The sequence below is a fragment of the Pseudopipra pipra genome, chromosome 2, assembly GCF_036250125.1.
Source record: "Pseudopipra pipra isolate bDixPip1 chromosome 2, bDixPip1.hap1, whole genome shotgun sequence".
Classification (NCBI taxonomy): domain Eukaryota; kingdom Metazoa; phylum Chordata; class Aves; order Passeriformes; family Pipridae; genus Pseudopipra; species Pseudopipra pipra.
In genome coordinates this window covers 51,531,857-51,553,941 of record NC_087550.1, presented here as the reverse complement: position 1 = coordinate 51,553,941, position 22,085 = coordinate 51,531,857, and the positions used below count along the sequence as shown (strand labels likewise).

The window sequence follows — 22,085 nt, the reverse complement described above, 5'->3', positions numbered from 1 at the left end:
TGATGGTGGTGTGAGCCACAAAAAACAGAAGACAAAAAAGAAGTTATCTTCCTTGTTTCCAGAGAAATTAATTTATGATGCAGACATCTGTTTCTCCCAAACATCAAGAGTGTTAAAAAAGTGTTTAATTATGGATACAGTATGAGATGCACTGCTTTCTAATTCTGCACTTTCAGTTTTGCATTTTTAATCTTCTGTGTAGCCTTATGCCCCCTCCCCTCCAAAAAAAATCCCTAAAACAACAACAAAAAAACCCGAGGATAAATTGCAAAATACAGTACTTATTAATTGTAAAAAATTTCACTCCCGGACTTATGAAGTGCAAAGTGCCCCTCCAACTTTGGTGCTGAAATAAATATATTTCACCACCTCTGCTGCCTTCTGCAGTATGACAGTATGTAAAATCATTCTGGAAAACAAATAGCTGCTATCTAATAAAGTAGCCAGTATTCCAAAGTGCCATAAAGGGGCATGATGAAATACTGACTCCATCAGCATTTGAATTTATCTTTTCTCTGAGCTGAACAAGCAGCATCTCAATATTGTAATCAACATGTATGAATAACTTGAGTTTTGTAGTGCCCAGCTTTACATCCGTCTGTCCTGGCAGAAATGTGTTTATAAACAATCCAACAGAAGAGCTTTGTTACCACTAGTCTTCATAGAGCCAGGTTTTTCCCTGGTATTTCCTCTTCTAACCATTTTGTCAATTTCTGACCATTTTTGTCAACTTTATGTACTGCTGAATTAACAAAGTGAACTCCCAGTCAATTTAAGCTGGTCCCTCATCTGTCTCCTTAGTTCTCATATTTCTATCCTCATTGCTGCAGGCCCTGCTGTTAGCAGACCCCACAAGAGCATTTTGATCCCTTTCCAGAAAAGTTTTCCTTGGGCTGGACTTGAGGACCATGCTTGTAGAACCTCTGAAGGTAAGAAATGCTAAATCTGGGGTCCCATAAAATGGTCTACATTTTCTGTGCTTACTCTGAGGGTACTCCTATTCAACACAAGAATACAGTAGATTAGGGAAACAGATTTAAGGATTACACACATGCAAATGACTGCTCACAGTGAAGGGCAGGAAAAAACCTTGCACAAAATGTCTGCAGCTTGGCAAGTGATCAAATGCAATGCAGAGATGGTATCTGGACCTGTATCTGTGTCTTTGAATTGGTAGAGCCTCCTCCTTCCCAAGGCAGTACTGTTAACAGGCAGGTTATTCCATCACCCTTTGGGAGTGGGAATACTAGAGGAGATTGTCTCAGGAGGTAGGTGCCTTTTCAGATGTTTCACACTCTTCTGCCATCCAGGTTGTCAAGTGCATTACCCCTGCTTGTAGCTCAACGCTATCAACACTGCACATACACTCTGAAGACAAGTTCTTGCACCTTAACGAAGTGCCAGTTCACTCTGAGGTCAGTGGCTGGCATAATTTTAAAAAGGTGCAATATTACCTTTGTCAGACAGCTGTTATTGCCATTTCCTCACTTGGGTTCAGGACAATTTATCTGCAAATGGTTATGGAGTTTGAAGTCAGAAAAAAGTTGATTATTACAGTGAGATTATCTATTCATCTACCATAAAAGGTTTTACTATCGTTACAAGCTGTGGAATAATTATATATTCAGTTCTACCCACACAACAGTGATTTATTTTGCTTCCATCAGTATTTGGGGGTCTGCTGACTAAAAGCACTCTGTCTACAAAGCATGATTCCTGTCAGCTGTGTAACCAGGTTACAGTCATACTGACATTTGGTGTGAGTCAATTAAATTTATTTGCATACTAGTAAGTGGTTTTGGAGAATTATCACATATTTTTTATTCTCAGCCTAACCCCCCATTTTTTGCTAACATTGACAGATCAGTCTGAGGTCCCTCAGTGATTTTCTGTTTGTGACGTTTAAACAACTTGGATATATACATGCTTGTGATATATAAATAATTGTGATTCGTGGAACAAATGGGTGATTACATCAAAATAAAACAAACGGATTGTAAAACTTAATTACACCCCCATAAAGAAATAAAACAGACCCTCACAAGGTCAAGAGGCCTAAAACCTCCTTACTATCCTAAGGATAAAATATAGTAGAACTTTAAATCTTTAGGTGCCTGTTCGTCCAAGAATGCATGAATTATGACTGGTTGTAGAGATAACCCTTTTAGCTTTAGCTGTAAGAAAACCCATATATTAAATACTTAGCAAAAACCTGTAGAATGTATATGTATATGATATAATTAATATGCATGAAGTAGCTAAGATAAATACTAAATGTACCCTGTAGTAGGTGTGTGCAGATTTGGGAAACTGGTCTCATTTCTGTCACCCAGCCGGCTGCTTGCTTTTACCATATAATAAACTATTATTCGAAACTTATAGAAACTCGAGACTTTGTTTATCACATGCTTATATACCTAAATACATACATAAGTACAGATATTGCCTAGCTTATGTAGAACTTAAATAAAGGAGATATTCGGTAAAAATTCTTTTTGCAAAAGTGCAGACAAAAATTAAGCAAGCCCACGGTGGTTGTTAAGATTGAAATCACCACAAGCAGAGTTAGCGTTTACAAATGAGGTTGAAGACTTGCAGAATAAACATACCGTTTAAATTTTGCAGATTCAGGTGAGGCAGAGCAGTTTATTTCTATAGCTATAGAAGGGAACATGTAGTGATAGCATTTCATCCCTCAGTCTAATTCTGACTTAAAGCAAAAGTACTAGGGCTTATATAAATTCACAGGAGATACAAGCTGCCCTGTGAGGGGGGCTGATATGGCAGAGCAGCATCTGGTGAAAGGAAAGGTTGTCAGGGCCATGTGCCTGCATGCTCCTGACAGCTCAGAGCACACAGCTAGGTGCCTTTGATGCACACTTGACCAGCTCATCCCTCCCTCGCTCGTGACACTACTGTGCCCTTTACTGACTTCTGGACCTTGCAAGGTCTACTACTACGAAACAGTGTTGGTGAAGATACCTCCTGCATGCTTAAAAAAAAAAATTAAAATGTCCCTCTATTCACTTGCAGCACTGTTTCAGAAGAGAGTGCCACTCTTCATCACAAAACTGGTTTTTATTTCCTTGCAAATCTTGCATATATGCACATAATGTAATTCAAGGACATCTAGCTACCCAAGCCCATCCTACCATCTGTTTAAACAAATGTTTATGGCCCTCTCCACCTGTCCAAACCCTCATCTGTATGCATACTGCTTCATATACAAACATCATCCTCACTATATTACCCTCACTGGTGTTTGTAGAGAGGAACTCTTCCTGATTTTGTGGACAGCTCGTCTCTCCTCCAGGTTGCTCTCTGTTTCTTGTTGGCAGGAAAAGAAGTGAAGAGTGGGCATGTGAAAAGTTTGGAACAGAGAATTCCTAGATAAACATTATGCTAGAAACTACAATGTGTAACAAACTTCCAGAGATATTTCGGAGCTAAATGAAGCTAAGAGGTAAACCCATCTGCCAGGGCAGTGATGGACAGGGCTGCCACTACCTAAACACAATGTTTACTTTGAATTTCCTATGTTCTGTGGTCCTGAGTGTGTCAAAGGTTGATTCACAGTCAGCATGACAGTATCTGAGAAAGCAAGTTAATGGGCCTCAACATGCCTGGGACGCAGCAAGTTCATTAAAAGCTAGCTCAGGTAAAGAGCCATGCACCACAGAATGCACCTTTGCTAGATTTAACCTGGTTAGAAATTTTCTATGTGGAAGTCAAATTGCAGATTTTTAGCACTGACTATCAAAGTTGCAAAGCAATAATATACTGCGAGATTATATTCAGAAATTCTAACAACTGTTTCACCGAGAAGTTGGAAGTTCATGTTCTAAGGCAAGTGCTGGAAATTTACTGAGATAATTTTTCTTTGGGATTTTTTGACACTATCAGTGCACAAATGCAGCTCCCCTGTCCCACAGCCCAGCACTCAGGGTGATAGCCATCTCCACCTTGTCCAGGCTGGGAAATGAGTTTCATCATGAGACAGCCACCTCTGGAAACACGGCATCTTTCCAAACAATGCAGCTAGTCATTTTGGCACAATTAAAGTAAAAGTCAAAATGAAATTTGAAAACGTGACATGAAAAGGGAGACTTTTAATCTTCAGAATGACAGCCTTTAGGGCTTATTTTTCCTCTTTTAGATACTGGTATCAATTATTTAGCTAGAATTTGGGTATATGAGCTTTTGTACACACATTCACACACACAGCTAATGAGAGTTACAGCAAAGATGAAAAGACTACATGCAATCAAATTACTAATGCAATTTACCACAAAGGCAAAGCCCCTTGGCCACTGAAAAACAATAGAAAAAACAATACTGGCTATCACTGGGGCTATACATTAGTTTTCAGTTTGACACATTAGTGCTTGATGGTGGTGTGAGCCCCAAAAACCAGAAGACAAAAGAGACATTATCTTCCATGTTCCCAGAGAAATTAATTTATGGGGAAGTGAATCCAACATGCAGACATCTGTTTCTTCCAAACATCAAGAGCATTAAAAAACCTGTTTAATTACGGGTACAGTATGAGACGCACTGCTTTCTAATTCTGCACTTTCAATTTTTCATTTTTAATCTTCTGTGTAGCCTGCCCCGCCCACCCCCCCCAAAAAAAAAAAAAACAAACCAACAAAACAACAACACAACAACAAGAAGAAACAGGATAAATTGCCTAATTCAGTATTATTTATGAATTGTATAGAATGTCACTGCCAGACTCAGCAAGGCGCTCCCGGTCGGTCACGAAGGGGTTCGCCCCTCGCTGCCAGGCCCCGCGCCCTCCGCCGGGCCCTGGGTGACGCCACCGCCGCGGCCCCGCCCGCTGCCGCCTGACCCGGGAGGCGGCGGCGCAGGCGGGGCTCGCTCGGCTCGGCTCGGCGGCGGGGCCCGGCTCGGTGAGCGCGGCCGCGGGGCCGGTTGCCTCCGGGGGCTCGTGGACAGCGGGGCTGGTTCAGCTGGGGCGGACGGAGGGCGGCGGGACGGGCACGGAGCAGGCCAGGGCAGGGCAGCCGCGGGGAGCCCAGCGGGGCGGCCGGGAGAGCGGCGGGCAGGCAGGTGGTAAGTGGGAGGGAGGGAGGGTCTGGGAGAGGCGTGATCAGGGCAGGTTGAAGTAGCCATGATGATAAATAATGTATTGAGTGTCTCCTTATGGACGCGAGAGGTTATTTGTCAGAATACTTTGTATAACTGCTCCTTGTGTTTTGTCTTTTAAAGGATTCGTGTTAGATAGTTTTGAGTTGTCTGAATGTGTAGAAATGTTGTCAATGATCAGAAACTGGCAGGCACACAGCTAATGAAAAAGTATTAAATAGCAATCTTATGTAATACTGAATTTTCCATGATGACCTTGAAATCTTTGGCCACGGAATGGTAGGCAATGTTTTTGTACGTCGGTGCTCCGAACGATGTCTGTGTTGGGCATTATCTGCCCGACTGGTTTTTCAATTCCCCTTTTAGAGAAGTGCCAAGTAGCCTAAAAGCTCTGCGTTAAAAGCATGTGATGGAGATACAGACCAAGGAGTCGGGAAGGAAGTTCAGTTACTTGGATATAAACATCTTGAGACAGCAATAGTACTGAGAAGAGGAAAGTTAGACCTGCTGGCTGGGTGAATGTAGGTACTGGGATACCAACCTGAGGTGTAGGTTGAAATGTCAGAGGACGAGAGTTTCCTGAAGTATCTGGTAATTTTGAGAGTAAGAATTACTGTCGTATATCAGATGACTGACTTTCTCTGTTGTCTAGTCTGTGATATCATCTAGCCCTAGGTGCTTAAAAACTAGCTGTAGGCCAGCACTTAGTGAAAAATTTAAGGGCTTCTTAATTTAAATAAACTAAAAACATGGAAAGGTAAATTTATCAGCTAGTACCTGGCTTGTATTGTTTTAAATTCCACATAACATTTATTCTAATTTAGTTTGTTCTTTAAATTCTTGAAAATTACTAATACTTTCTTAATTGCTCCTTCTCTACAGAAATAAGGCTTAAACAGTTCTATCTGCATGGTAGTTCTCCTAATGAGTGGCTGATAGAAAACAGTTGACAAATAGGAAAAGCTCTTGGATTAAGGGTGGTATTTTTTTTGTTTGTTTGTTTTGGATTTTCCTCCCCTATACCTCCCATGTTTCAAAAGTAGTGAGTTGTAAAGAATGTCTTACCTCTGTCAGTCAGGATGTTTAATCCTCTCAAGTCTTAGGCTTCATGTTTACCTTGTGCCACTTTTTAATGAAGTGGGTTTTGCTGCTTCAGAGGAAGGATGGTTATCCAGATAGTTGAGATGCTTACAATATTAAACTCAAGTTTCCCTGTTGCACTATAGCCTCCTTTGGTCAAGACATTTAAAACCACAGAGTATATCTGGACTGATAAAAGAAAAAGGGCTATGGAATGAGCTCAAGCGCTGGATTGATCTGTGATTATCTACCATGCCCATTAGCTCTTTTCTTAGCTCAGTTTTGGACCTGCTTTCTCCAAGACAAGTTCCTCTAAATCTTATTTTGCACTAAGTAGTACAGATCTGGGCCGATCTGAACTGGCCACAGGACCAAAGGTTGGCTTGCAGTGCTCTCATATGCACTTTGCTTTAAAAGAGAGGAAATGAGACTTTATTGTACAGAAATGGATTACAGAAAAATACTAAAACATGCAGGACACTTAAATACTCTATTAAGTTCATACATTGAAAATAGTAATGACTGAGGATATTCCTTGCATATGATCAGATTGCTACTTCAGTGTTCTGTTTCAGAGAATATTTATTGTTGTGTTGTGAGGGAGCAAGTAAGTATGCTTATTTTATACCATCCATTACTTTGTATTAGTTTTAATAAGTTACCGAGAATGAAATTCAATTCTTTGGGCTTTTAGTCATGTTGTGTTTAACTTAAAATCTACTGTGAATTCCTTCCTCCATTTCCAAGTGCTTTGCCACCCAAATGCATAATTTGGTAGTAACTACACTGCACATATACTGCGAATTTGGGATGTTTCTGACAATCAGAGATGAGTTGCAACAATCCCACTTTTCCAAGTTGCTGAGCCAGCTTTTGTACCTCCGCTGTGCACTAGTGCTGTGTGGACACTGATCGTGCTGACATCTCTGTTTTCTTACAGACCTTTTCTGGTGTTAATAAAGACTGAGCTTTAGCAAGAACAGTGCTGCTGACAGTATGACAAGTGTACAATGAATAGTAAATTAATTAACTATTCAGTTGAAATGTAGCTCTGACTTCAGGATTTTACTTGATGTCTCTTCTTGTTATAAAAGAATTATTTGGAATCTGTAAATTATCTTCGCTTTAGCCTCACCCAGAATAAACAAATCAATATACATGGGGCAAATAGACTATGGAATTGCAGTTGTGTTCACACAAATGAATTGTTTACTTGAAGTCTTAAGAAAGGACTTTATGCACGATTGGGTATACAGGCACTAAAAGTCTCAAATCCCTAAATTTTGCTTATATAGAAGTAACTGTGATGATAGATAAAACGTGCCTTTCTCCATTTTCTAGACATTTTCCGTGTTTGCCTACCTACAATTCTCAAATCAGAGGTCTTTGATGTTAAATTTTTTTCACCTTTATGCTCTTCTTGAAAAGTGGACTTTTCAGTAGTAAATACAAGCATTGACATAAGATGATGTAGTTGCCAGGGTTCCTTTGCTCCAAATAATTCAGTTACATATGTCTAAATAGTTCATGTATAGATCATAAAATATATTGCATGATTAAGTATAATCTTTTGTGTAAGGACCCAGCTATATTCACAAACTCGTGAGAGTTCTTTCCAATTATTTTTATTATAATTGTTTGCTGTCGTGCTTGTCGGAAGCATGCTTATAAATTCAAAACTTGATGTCCTTGGAGGTTATTAAATATACACTTATGCCAGTGTATAAATCAAAGATGCTGAGCCTGTTGGCAGTAACTGACTGTAATCAATTGGAAAAATCTCCTACAGCCCAAGATTCATTTTTCTGCTATGTGATGGGGAACGAACAGTGAGCATAGTGGCTTGAGTCACTGCTGATCTGCTCCATGTGGGTTGCCTTCTCAGGCTGTCCCTGTCATATTCTTAGCTATGTCTGTCTGTCATTGGACTGAAACCACACATCTTGTCTTTTGCATGAAATCGGATCCTGTCACATCATGAGAACAGATGCATTCCAGATGACATGGCATTTCTGTTGTGTGATGCAGATGCATCAGTCATATAAGTGCTGTCTGCATTTTGATTATAAAGGGTGTGGGAGCAGAGCACAGCATTTCATCTTTGCCTCTTTAAAAATCTTTTAATGACCTGCACTTCCTAAGTTTCTCTGGATTTGTTGGACTAGAGGAAAGATATTTTCCAGGTTTTATATATATATATATATATATATATATATATATATATATATGTATTTTTACTTAGTTGGTAATTAGACTAAAGCAAGAAGAGACATTAGATAAACTTAAAAGCAGGTACTATTTTGGGATTTTATTAAAAGTTTGGATTTCAATAATTCTTTTTTTCTTTACTGATTTACTTCCTTCTTTTCATCCATTATATTTGTGGAGACTAATCCAATCTCTCAGCCTTTGTTGTATTGGCTTGGTAAGCCAAACCTACATCTCTCTAGGGAAAAGTGATCGATTCATCCAGAAAAAATCAGTAACTTTCTGCACACCTCTTCCTGTTCTGGCGCAGCTTCCTTGAGTGTGGCTCAGCATTGTGGGAGTTCTCACCAGAGCTGCACACAGGGGCATTAGTGCTTCTGTATGTGCAATGGCAGCGTTTTTATTTTTGCATTTGGATTTTACTTACCCCCAATGTTTTGTGTAGCTTGATATTGTGATTGACAGATGTCTCCTTTCTTTCATCCATCTTACATAGAGAATCATGGTTTTGCTTGAAAATATATGCTCTTTAATTTTTATATAGTATCACGTTTTTGTTGTTCATGGTACAGTCTTTTCTAGTATAATTACCTGATTTTTCTGAATTAACAATGCCTCTCATAGCTGCCAGCAAAAAACTAGATCACTGGCATTTTTTACATTGTATGTTGTAAGCACTATCTTAGTCCAAGAGTGATTTATATTTTCTGCATTTGGCCAAGACTGAGAATCTGCATACCATTAAAACAATGATTTTACACAGTTTAGAATTCAAATAAACCTACCATATTCTTTTCTGCCCTTCAGTTGTTGAAATATATGAGGCAGTTTGAGGAATACATTCCAAAACAGACCTAGAACCTGCAACCTTTTGTACATTTTGGTACTTTCAATTATTTTTCACCTGGGGAGCAAGGAGTGTAAAACAAATTGTCTTTTCTTACTCTATAAACACCATAAAGGAAATAAGTAATTCCCTGTTTTCATTCTGTAAAGCACAGCTTTAACTGTTCAAAGTATTTCCCAGTTCTGTGTATTGATGTTAGCTGAAGTTGATCAAGATTTGTTTAAATATGTTGAGTGCTTTTTCTTAAATTATTCAAATAGAAATGTTCTGTTTGTTAGTTCAGCCTTTATTTAAATAGACAAAATGTTAACTGAATTTTTTAATACCTTAGTGCTTTTGGAAAAGTTAAATTTTTTAAGTTATTTGTTTACTCCTCTGTTTGCTAGTGATCTTTAAGATGAAAGTTTTAATATCAGGCATGTCCATGTTCTTCTCATGTTTAACTTTTAAGAAATAAATGTCTTTGATATAACTAGATTTGATGGTTGTAGATTCCTTGCTGTCTTGGAATCATGTCAATGTAAATGTTATTAGGAGATAACCATAATATATCAGATGCTGTCCCAAGCAAACAGATAGATTTCTGCTAATATATGCAGTATGGTTATCATTAAGAAGACATTTTATTCTAAGGTAAACATCGTTTGGCTTTATTGATGAATATTTTTATTGATTTTTATTTCATTTTGCAGTAATGGAACAACTGCAGGACCCAGTTATGCAAGAAGATGCAAATATTAAAGCTATTAATGAAGAGTACAGGAAAGCCTTTATTTTTATCAATAAAGGACTGAATACAGATGAACTGGGTCAGAAGGAAGAGGCAAGAAGTTACTATAAGAAAGGGCTTGACCACTTGCTCCGAGGAGTTAGCATTCCATCAGAGGGTCCTGCGTGTGTAGGGTCCCAGTGGGAGTCTGCCAGGCAAATGCAGCAGAAGATGAGGGAGACCCTGGAAAATGTTCGTGCTCGACTCGGCAGTCTAGAGCAAAACACCCCACCTGGAGAAGCAAGTCCTGCTACGATGGATGCCCCTCCTGGGGTGCCCAAGTTATATCCATCCATTCCTTCCAAAGAAAAGCCAGAAAGACCACCTGCCCCTAATTCTCTGTTTGCACCAAGTCAACCATCCGCAGCAGATGGAGGTGTTGCAGCTGTGAGCCAGGGTCAAATTCCAGCTATGAGTCCATCCTCTGGAAAACCTCTCTGTCTACCAAATGAAGCACCTCCTGCCTATACTCCTCAAGCTACCAATGGCCATTTTACTGTGTCTTATGGCACAGACTCTGGAGAGTTTTCTTCTGTAGGTGAGGACTATTACAACAAGTGTACTCAGCCACCTCCCCTGGAAAACCTGGGAGTGGATGCAGATGAGCTGATCTTGATTCCCCAAGGAGTACAGATATTTTTTGTGACTCCTGATGGGCAGGTTAGTGCTCCTTCATATCCTGGATATCTACGCATTGTGAAGTTCTTGGATACAGATAGTGAAGCAGCTCAGAATCGTCCACCTGCATTTCTTCAGGTAACAGGAAAATAACTTTTGCCTTTAATTAAAATTTCAAGAACTGTCATAAAACTCTTAACAGGAAATCTTCCTAAGTTCTTGCTCTTCGAAGTCTAAATATCTTTGTGATAATATGAAGAATGTTATAGATGTTGCAGAAATGGTTTTGTGCAAGTATACACTTTTATGACTTTTTCTGTGAAAAGTACCTCTGTGTCTTCCCAAGGTTGTCAAGTGCTGACTGTTCTGGTGAATCCCAGTTTCTAAAGGAGTTGACTGAATGCGTCTTTTCATTTCATAAAATTAACTTCTCTTCCTTCACATAGAGAAGACATGTTGATTCACGTACTGTAACATGTCAGTGTCAGTTGGGCTTGCAAACTACCCACTTCATTCTCATTTAGTGATAAGGTATTGAAGTTAGGGCGACTGATAATTTGGAATTTGAGGGCCCATGTTAGTACAGATTCTGAACTACAAATAAAAAAGATGCATTATCTGTATTTTTTCAGTCCTTGCTTGCTTCATGTGGGCATGTTCTGTAATGAACGTTGTGGATTCTGACTTTGGATCTCCTTGTGTTTGCTAAGATTGGCTCTTGGAAGTCTCATACAGAAAAAATACTTCCTGGTTTTGAGTCTGCTGGTTCAGCTCCACCTATGTTAGCAGTCTTCAGCAGTAGGCCAGCGACAGCCATACATTTTATTTATCCTGTCATATAAACCTGCCCTGAGTTCTACAGGATGGTACAGGCACTGTGAATCCTGACTTGTTTGGCAGTTCTTTTCATTGACCTCTATACCTCAAGACTAGACCTCAGTTAAAAGGGTACCAGCCTGAATTACAGTCCTGTGAAAATTAATATTTTCTCTATATTAGACTGTCAGAACTAATGAAGAGTTGTATTTCCAGAGTCATGTGGGTTGTAGTTTTTTGGGATTGTTTTTCTTTTTTTGTTTTTTTTAAAAGATGGCATAAGACTTTTTATTTTTCATCATAGAATCATAAAATAGTTTGGGTTGGAAGGAACCTTAAAGATCATCTAATTCCAATACCTCTGCCATCAGCAGGGAACCTTTCACTAGAAACTTTATGGAAAATCAAGTGTGTGGTGCTTATCACTATGCTCTGTCTGTCTTTCTTTTTAAAAGCATCTTTTAATTTCTTCATGTACTTGTCTTTTCTAGGTTTGTGACTGGTTGTATCCTCTAATGTGTCACCAGTCTCCTGTTCTGTGCTGCAGTACTGGAGTCTACATGTTCCCTGACACAATGTCCCAGATACCAGGGTCCTATGTAGGAGTGGTGCTGTCTTCAGAACTTCCAGCAGCTGACAGAGAGCTGTTCGAGGATCTCTTAAAACAGATGTCTGACCTTCGAATCCAGGTAAATTTCTGAGGTGCCTCTTTATACCAATAAGGAAAGGTATAAGTCATCAATATATTCTCACATTTACATTTAGTTGTGTAAAACTGCAAATTTTTGTGTCTTGCTTAGTAAACTGACCAGTGAGAAATAGATAAAGTAGGCCAAGATTAAGCAGCTGTGTAATGAAACCGTAGATCCTGTGACATGGGAGTACAGAATTTCTAAAATACTGATTTGTAAGCACAGACCATAGTTTGAGACCATTTTGTATATTTTCTCTATTTTTCCAAAAGAGAACATAGAACCCAAAATAAAATTTGGGGTTCAGGAGAAAGCATGTTTTTCCCTGTGTGCGCAGACACACATGCACACAAATTATGATGGATGATACCATTCTTGGAATATGGTGCCTAAATGTGTTTACAGTTCAAAAATGGTAAGCTGCCTCAGAGAAGATCTGTGAAAATAGTGTGTACTTCAAAAATCTGCCTCAAATAGGATCTCAGATAAATCTGGTGCCTTATTGCAGTAAGATATTGACAGGTAGAGAAAACAGGGAAAAAACCCCATAATCTAACAAAGGTGCGATAACATACAGTGACTGGAAACAAGGTGCAAAATGTTATTGTAAGAGTACTGGAGCACCATTTCAGGAAGAGTGGTAATCCATAACTATTTAAGAGCTCATAGCAAGATTATGTGTTTTCATGAAAGAGAGAATTTTGTTGAATCAACCAAGAGTTGAATGCAGTGATGATGGACCAGTTTGGAGCATGCCATGAGGGTGGAGTTCTGTTATGGTATAAATCCTGTCGAGTTCAGCAGGGAATTTCACTAGCACAGGTGGCCACTAATTTTTACTTAAAAGGGGAAAGTACTGCAGAATTATGGGCTATTTCAGTGCAGGACTCAATGGATAAAATGCTGTCATTTTTCCTGCGTAGTAGGGGTTCAAATTTGATATCTCATTAGCTCCTTATTGTCCTAAAACTTCGTGTTTTTGTTAATGTTCCCTGATACGATGTCACAGGTGCCAGGATCCCATGAGAGATTAGGGTTATCTTCAGAGCTCCCAGCAACTGAGAGAGCGCATTTTGAAGATAAATTTAAACAGATGTCTGGCCACAAAGTCCAGGTAAATGCCAGGACAGTGATTCCAGAATTTATAGTAAACAAAATAAAATAGTCACTGGAATGCATGTTAGAACAGCTGATTTGACTGACAGCAGCAATGTATGCTGTGTTCTGTGGCTGTTTTTTTGTTGGGTCATTTTGGCTTTTTGGTTTTTTTGCTTTGGTTGGTTGTTTTTTGTTAAGAGCAGTTGCAGTTACTGCAGGCTACCACATTTTCCAAGTCAGCATATTTCAGGAGTTTTGAAAACTGTGATATAGCACAAATATTTCAAAGCCTAGTCTGATAGCCATTTAATGTGTCTGTTTTACATGGTATTCATGAGGATCTAGTTGACAACTATATTTAATATAATTATAGTAGTGAGTCACCTGTCTTATTAGAGAATCCATTTCTGTTCCTTAGTATAGTCTTCAGAAGTCTTGTTGACAGTTTTTCTACATAGTGACCCAAACTGTGGTGTAACTAAATAACATCTGGAACATAGTCTGGGTCTTTTAATTGTTTATTTGTTTGATTGGTTTTTACCTATAGCTGTTTATTGAGGTAATTTGGTCACATGCTGAAAACGTTTCTTGAACACAACATTTCACACTGCTGTCAAGCAGTAATTGTGATATGTCAGTGATACAGTGTTAACCTTCTGGGTAGCAACCTTCTAAGTTTTAGTGTACTCTTTTCTGTTAATGTTGGTTTGGTTTTGTTTTACTGCAGCAGTCAGCTATGGGCAATAGCCTGCCTTTATGTCCAGTAAATGTTTCAGGGGAATTCCATGTAATAGCAAATATTCTGTATTGTGTATTCTGTTCTGCCAATGGGTTTAATCTAAACAAAAACTTCTTTTCTTTCTATCTGTCATTAACTAGCAGTGTTTTCAATCTTTGAAATGGTTTCGGTTTTCATTTACTTCTACATTGGAAAAGTTCTAAAAATCGAATCTTAACAAAAACCTACATCTATTACAATTTTTTTGCTTTCTGTAATTAAAGTTTCATTGTACGTTGTCTGTGATATGTGTAAAGTGATGTTACACTTATTAGAAACACTAAATGGCCTATGTTGGTGGTTGCTGTGTTTGAATGATTAACATCTACTCCAGAAACTGTAGTGTTTGACACAAAATCACACAGAACCTGTCCACCCGGCTTTAAATAGGGAGCAGTATCATGCACAGCACTGTGTGTGCCTTGACTGTGCCAGTCTGCAAAAGCATAAACAGCACACAGCATGAATAATGTCCTTTATTTTTTAATTTGGGAGGAAAGGATGAGGAAAAAAAACAATCAGGACAGCTGCATTCCCTTAGTGCAGCTGGATTCTCTGACCAAAGACTGCAGTTCTTATGCTGAATAACAACAAAGTGGACTTCTCTCTAAGATAAAAATGATAGATGGGCAAGTCTCGTATCTGTTTTGCTAGGGAACTTGTACTATAAATTTTTCCTACTCAGCTCCTTGACCATATGTCTATATCGGCAAGCAAATCTTTTCATTGTAGCTGGATGAAGAAAGTGTAGGAAAAATGCTGACCTATCTGATAAGCTTTTCTGGATGTGTAGCATTTTGGTGCAAAAGTAATTGCGTCTTAAATTTCCCTTGAGTTTCTCCACACTTCCCCAAGGCATGCACAACATTAATATTATTTGATAATGGATGTTGTATGATCCTGATGATAAGCTGCGAAGTAGATTCTCAGATGTTTTGCTTTCACTTGTCAGCCTTCAGAAGCCTCTAGTGATGCAGTTAACTTGCCTCAGACTGTACATATCCAACCACAACCTGAAGGAGCAGAAAATCAGAAGGAGTTACCAGAATGGAGTGAGAAGGTTGCCCATGGTATCTTGTCAGGTACTGTTGTAATAAGAGCACTGTGTTGAATATAAACCTCTGTGAGTGACATTTAAACAGTATTTTCAACTAAGTGCATGTGTGTTGGTAGAAGCTGAGTGGTCAGAAGTAGTTGTTCACTGGTTCCAGTTGTGGTCATCTAAAGGATGCCTTGATGAGCTTTATAAAAACAGTGCAGAATATATATCCATTGCCAACAGTCTTGTTCATTGCAAATCAATCTGGCTCCTCATGTGACACTGTTAGGATATCACCCCCTGTGACTCAGACCATTGTGACAGAATAATTTTACCCCTGTATGAGCAGTTATATTACAGCAGGCACCTGTTGTGATTTCTGCAGATAAACATGTGGGTTTTTTTCCTCTGAGTGCCTTTGGAATATACTAATGACCACCAGCTGACTAATAAATATGAATCTGCAAGGAGGGCTAGAGGGTTTGGTTGCATGTTTTCATGAGTGTTAATAGCATTGAGATGTGCCATTCTATCCCTTCTCACCTAGCTGGGGCTTGGATATATATTAAAAAATTATTATCTGTATTAAGCTGGCATTTGGATGAAGGCTGGCTGTATTAAATAAAATTAATTTCAAAAGCAGTGGTTTAGGAGCAGAAATTAATGTAGGAATTCATGCTGGACCATTCAGGGAAGAGTATAAATGCAGACTATGTAATCGGGACTGTTTCTAAAGTCAGTGTTGCAGAGGTAGAGGAGGGATAGCTGTAGGAATCGTAATCTGTAAAATTGTACATTCTAAGAAAAGCAATTTTTGCCTTTTAGGTGCATCTTGGGTAAGCTGGGGCCTAATGAAAGGAGCAGAATATACTGGTAAAGCTATTCACAAAGGAGCTTCTAAACTGCGAGAACACCTTCAACCAGAAGAAAAACCTGTGGAAGTCAATCCAACTGTAGCAAAGGGACTTCATGTAGCAAAACAGGCTACTGGAGGAGCTGTGAAAGTCAGCCAATTCTTAGGTAAAAATTTCCATCTCATAATATATATATTGTTTGCCTTAAATAATAAATACCTCGTAAAATGAGAGCTGGTTTCTCTAGCCAATTAACAGGTGGAGGAACTGACCTGATGAAATCCAGAGAACAGTAGTTTGTGCCTAGTTACCTCCTGCAACAGACATGCTTCAGGATTAGTATTTATTACTTGGCCTCGAGATATCTTTTTCGTTCCTAAAACAATAGTGTGTATAGTCTTAAGTTTGACATGCTTTTGAAAGTTTTAGACAGTTAATTTGCATATTGTCTCTTTCTTTTCTTAAGTTGATAACCATGTATTTTAAAAGCTCTCTCGTCACTATGTATTTTTAAACTCATACACCTGAAACAAACCTGTTTGACTACATATAAATTTCCAAATAGGAATGGTCTGGTGTTCAGAGGTGCTTGGCAACCCTAACAGCTCTCAGTAACTTCATTTCATTATTTAATTGCATATAATGTTCATATTTACTGTCTAGTGACTCAACCATGTTTTAAAGGAAATTGTGCTGGTTGTTATAAAACTACTTTGAAGAGCTGGAATGATTGTAAGAAAGTCTTCTACAGAAGACAAGTCAGGAAAGCAGCAGCTTGTTCCCTATCTGCAAGTTGGGGATAACAAGGCAATGGAATCAGTTTCTTGAAATTTGAAGTGTGAGATGTGTATGTATTTCTTTTAAAGCACTTTTTAGCCATAAGACCAACCTTACTTGTTTCTTAATATCTGAAGCTGTGCAGAATCTGAAAAATAAGGTTGCTCTGTATCAGTTGGGTACTTAAGTGAGGATTAAAGTCTGTCTTTCAAATAAGCATATTTAAATAGAAGCAACACTTAAAACTTCAGTGAAGCTTTCTTCTAATTAGGAGTAAAGATTTTTAAGGAAAGATGTTCTGTGTTCTTACTAAATAATCTGCATGCCATTGTTTTATGGTAGTTGAAGGAGTGTGTTCTATAGCGAGCTGTGTCGGAAGGGAGCTGGCTCCACATGTGAAGAAGCATGGCAGCAAATTAGTTCCAGAATCCCTTAAGAAAGATAAAGATGGCAAATCCACTTTTGATGGTGCTATGGTTGTAGCAGCAAGTGGAGTTCAAGGTAATAAAAATTCTTTATACTTTTTAAAATTGCATTATTTTCAAGTTGTGAACTCAAGCTGATCGTTTTTACAGGATTTTCAACAGTGTGGCAAGGTTTAGAAAGTGCAGCGAAGTGCATTGCTAAAAGTGTTTCAACTGAGACTGTAAAAACTGTCAAATACAAGTAAGTTATATTTTTATTGATTTTATCTTCTATGGTACATTGTCATTCTGTTTGAATAATGGCAAAAAGGAGCTTATGAAAGTGCAGGGAAACCATCTGAAATACCTGCTTTGCTACAATTAGGTAGCACATGATAAGGTGCTAAGTGCACACTAATGAGCATCTCCTGTAAGCAAAAATATGAAATGAGTGAATGACTGTGTGAAGTATTTTTTTAGCTCTCTTTTGTAGAAGTATTACAGCTTCAGGCTGTCACAAATAATGTTCAGATTTTTATCTTCGCTCTACAGTATAATGTCATTATGAAAAAAGTTACTAGTTTAAACCTCTTGGCTCTAATCCTGAATTTTTGCAAACTTAGCTAAAGTTAAGAAAAATGGAAGAACTTCATCTATCAGCAGCTCTGGCTATAGTGAGGAGGTACAAAAAAAAGAAAACTGTGTAAGGAAATCTAAGGCATAAATAGCAATAATAGAACAGCCTCAACTTGCAAAATACAGATGTTCTTAGAAAAAGATAGTGGGGGAAGAGGAAAGTGACATTTGGGATTAAGATGATGTTTCTAAGATGATGGAAAGATGAAAGCTGAGTGTGTGTACTGGAAGATGCTATGGAGAAAAAGGGAATTGAAATAATTGTGAAAGATAGGAAATGCACCCCTCAAAAAAGTGCAGCAGGTTTAATAGAAAGTGAGGAGTAAGCCAAAGCATGTAGGTTAAATTGAACAGGTGATAATCATAGCAAAAGAGATATTGAAAAGGGTTGGCTGAAGGTGCATACAGGCTCCTAGCAGAAGGTAACAAGATAAACATCAGCATACAGTATTAAACAGATTGGTGTTCAGGGTTGTGTTGTGATGCATTTCAAATAGAAGGCCAGATAGTAAAGTTCTAGTCAGTGGTGCTTTAATGCTAATGTTTGTTTTCAGTAGGTAGGAATGTCAGGAGGTATTGTACTGGTACTCATTTCACATAAATTCAAATTAATGTTTTTGTTTTAGATATAAAAACGGAAAATATGGAGATGAGCAGACAACAGACACTCAGTGAAAAACAATAAGTAATTAAATGTTGCAGCTAATTGCAATACAATGGAAAATGATATTTAATCTTTAAAACCTATCTTTATAATTGTATTAAAATTCTACATAATCTCTCTTTTGGAAGCTGTTTTTTGTCACTGACAAAGATTTCTGCCATTCAAAATACCAGTGAATGAGCCAAATTCCCCTTAATGGAACAACATTAAAGGAGCACCATCACAGTGTCTCTAAATCAAAAAAAACTTGGCTAAAACTTAGCTACAATACCTTTGGAATTATATAGAGATGCTCCTCATTTGCATGTTAATCGGAATTGGGGGAAAACATAGCTTCAGAAGTAATATTTCAAGTCCTATGCTACTGTCTTTTTTTACAAACAATTTAAATAAATGCAGTATATAGCTGTGCACAACTTTTTTCTTAAAAAAAAAAGTTAATTATGCAATTGAGACTGGCAAACTAAAAAATTAGTTATCAGACATTAAGAAGTTGTTAGTTTTACTGTACTGGATAAACTAGAGTCTTGCTTTAAATGAGGTTACCTGTTTTACTGATATTATATACTGGATTATGATGCTCCTGAGGTGAAAATAATTAATTAAATTGACAAATACAAATTTGCTGTGAGATTAATTCTGTGATCTGCAGATCCATCGTTGGTGATTCAAGGCTGTTGCTCTATCAGAGAATTAAAAGCAAAGCAAAAAAACCTACTAACTCTTTTTATTTGGTTTCATTCTTGGTTCCAGCCATATGCTCTGGCTGCTGAACTGATAATGTTATAGATTTTTGGATTCTTTGATATTCTCTGCTTCTCTCTGGCTTTATTTTGAGGTCCTCAAAGAATCTCTGGTCATGAAAAACATAGGGAAAAAGTAACTCTGCCGACTGCTGGAATTCTGATGCTGCCAGGAATACTTCCCTTTGGCCTGGTTTGTCTGACTGCAGTGCTCTCTGGGGAAATGTCTGGCTGCCTGGAACAGTTGGAGTTACTGCTCTCACTGTATTCTTGTCCTCTTTCAGTACTCAACTCTCTGTACAGTTGAGTATATTAAGTAGTTATTATGAGACTAATGACTTCGCCCTAAAGCATAAGGAAGCTGGACCCACACCCCCTGGGAGACACCAAAGGTTTTTATCTCTTCATAATTTTCATCATAGTCTCAAGATAGCTTTGTCGAGCCTTTTGGGGTTTTGTATGATGCAGTACTCCGGGTGGGGTCTCACCAGAGCAGAGTAGAGGAGCAGAATCACTGCCCTCAACTTGCTGGCCACATTGCTTTTGACGCAGCCCAGGATACGGTTGGCTTTCTATATAGAGGGTATGGGAATATTATGTAAGGACTTGGAGGTTATTGCACTTCTCTCCCCTTCTTATGGTTCTATAGATAAGTCTTCTACTCTTTGACACTCGAGAGAAAAGAGGGAGAAAAACTGGAAGGTTTTTTGAGGAGAAAGGGCAGAAGCATACTGGTATTTTTAAAGGGTAATCTATCTGATAGAGGAACAGCCCTTACTCAAATGGCTTTGTAATTTCTAATTTTATTCTTAAGACATTCAGGCTCTGTGCTTATTATTTGTTCTTGGTAATGCCTAAACTTTCAAAAGAATTCCAGTGAAGATTAAAAAACTAAGTATACAAATCTACAAAACTGCTCTCTTTCTTTAGGTATGGAGAGGATGCTGGCCATGCTACAGATGATGCTATGAATTCTGCAATCAATGTTGGTGTGACAGCATTTAACATTGACAATATTGGTATCAAAGCTGTTGTAAAGAGAACTGCAAAGGAAACTGGCCATGCTGTGCTAGATGAATATAAAGTATTGGATAATGAGAAGAAGGGTAAAAAATGAAAGCAATTAAATATTTCTCAAAGCCTTACATTAGAGATGAAACTTCCTATTTACAAGTAACTGCATTGCTCATCTGCAATTGAACATAAATCACACTGTACTTTCCAAGCAACTGTTACTTAATTTGACATGAAAATGTAAGGAAACATGAAAGTTGTCAACTCCTTGTTCTGTATTGAACAAGAATTTTAAACAACTGGATCAGGGCTTTAGGCAGCTGGAAGATTATGAGTTTGCAGTTCATATACTTGCCTCTGTAAGCACTTTTTCAAAATAATATATGGAATAATAGATTAATATAGTAATACTATTGTGAATATTTTTGTAACACTTTATAAAGAAGGTGGTGATACTGAAAAAGTAGGATTACTAATTCTGGAACAAGTAGAATTATTAGTTTTGGGTTTATAACGATCCTTGAGTTAGTTTTACTAACCTAGCCTTGTATTATTTAATATGCATTACTAAAATAAGCATTGGGTTTCATTGTTTTATAGAGAATTTATCTTTTCAGCTACCAAACAGCTAATCTTATCCAAAGTTCATGTTAGGAGAAATGAAAGATGAACCTCAGGTAACTAGGCAGTTATTCCCTTTTAAACTTTTTTTTTTCATCCAGCATATAAGTAAACCAAAGATACCAAGCATTTCTTTTAAAAGACAGTATTTACAGATCTAGAAAAATGCATTTTCCACTTGACTCCATAAGGAATATACAAAGATTCTTTGAAATTCAGATTTTTATGTAGAGAGGAGAAGTATGTTTTTGCATAAATTATTTTTTTGTGAAAATATTCTGTAGAATGCACTAGGAACTTCTCTGCATTCTGTACTTTGCAGGCAATCCAGAAGGATTCAGATTATATATCATGGCCTCCTAATGGAAGACAGTATATATTTGAACAAATAGTTCTAACAGTCATCATCTTTATTCCATTAAATTCATAGTTGCACAAGGGTATGAAGTCTTTAAAAAGGGTACAAAAGTAAGCCCTTTTAATGGAGAGAGGTGTGTAGAATAGATGCAACTGTGTAGATTTGCAGTCCTCTTTGTAGCCCAGTGTAAAATAACTCAGTATGGCAAATCCTTGAGATGCTTTGGCACCGCTACTTATTTAACAGTTCACTATTGAGTTTTAAAGCTGCTACATATTCTAATATTGGCTGTACCTGCAACAAACAGAACGCCATCAATTTACAACTTATCTCCATTTCATGTAAATGGAGAAAATAACTGAATGGTTGTTAGCAAGTGATATTTGTATCAGATTAAAAAAAACACAGTAAGAACTGTCTATTAAAATGGTAATAGGTGCACATTTTGTGGTAGCTGCTGTAGGCTGAGAAATGTGAAACACAAGGATCTAACCACTTGAAGTCTAACTCTGATTTATGGAAATAAAGATGAAATTAAAATTGGTTAATCTGTTCTTGACCTTTTTATGACAGGAAGCTTCTGTACGGATCAGTGAGTGGAAAAACTAGGACTTTTGAAGTAATAAAATAACAGTACTGGGGTATGTCTGCAATACAAACAAGCTCATCAATCAAAATATTTCAAACTAAAAAAGTCCATCTAAAGTACACTGCAACAATTTCTGTTACTGTAGTCTGCCACTTGCCAGCATGTGTAACCAGTTATAGGCTACTAAAACTTCACACTAGCAAAAGCATTTTTGTTGCTATGAACTGCATTTACAATAGGGATGTATTATTTGGGTCTTCCTTCTCCCACTTTGGTTTTGCGTGTAGCTCATGCTCTTTTAAAACAATAGTTAAGATCAAGGTCTTCAAGAGACCAAGAGTAAAAAAAGATTTAAATGCCATCGGTATCAG

At 37.8% G+C, this 22,085-nt stretch overlaps 1 protein-coding gene across 8 annotated transcripts; it reads left to right on the top strand.

Moving 5' to 3' along the window:
* Positions 1–849: 849 nt before the first annotated feature.
* Positions 850–21,673, top strand: SPART (spartin). 8 transcript variants are annotated; one of them, XM_064645551.1, is made up of 9 exons: positions 850–929; positions 9,937–10,769; positions 11,939–12,136; positions 13,149–13,253; positions 14,968–15,097; positions 15,880–16,074; positions 17,028–17,186; positions 17,261–17,351; positions 20,063–21,673. In XM_064645551.1, the coding sequence occupies exons 2-9, from the start codon at positions 9,939–9,941 to the stop codon at positions 20,247–20,249; spliced, it is 1,896 nt and encodes a 631-aa protein (XP_064501621.1). In that variant the 5' UTR covers positions 850–929; positions 9,937–9,938; the 3' UTR covers positions 20,250–21,673. The 8 variants fall into 8 exon arrangements, with proteins under 8 accessions (XP_064501621.1, XP_064501625.1, XP_064501619.1 ...); XM_064645555.1 differs by lacking the exons at positions 850–929; positions 13,149–13,253 and adding exons at positions 4,852–4,913; positions 18,352–18,410; XM_064645549.1 differs by lacking the exon at positions 850–929 and adding an exon at positions 4,852–4,913.
* The last annotated feature ends 412 nt before the right edge of the window (positions 21,674–22,085 follow it).

Excerpts from the sequence above, each read along its gene's own strand:
- SPART (XM_064645551.1), top strand. The coding sequence starts at position 9,939 with ATGGAACAACTGCAGGACCCAGTTATGCAAGAAGATGCAAATATTAAA. Across the intron at positions 15,098-15,879 it reads TGCCCATGGTATCTTGTCAG|GTGCATCTTGGGTAAGCTGG; the intron begins GTACTGTTGTAA and ends TTTGCCTTTTAG. Across the intron at positions 16,075-17,027 it reads GAAAGTCAGCCAATTCTTAG|TTGAAGGAGTGTGTTCTATA; the intron begins GTAAAAATTTCC and ends GTTTTATGGTAG.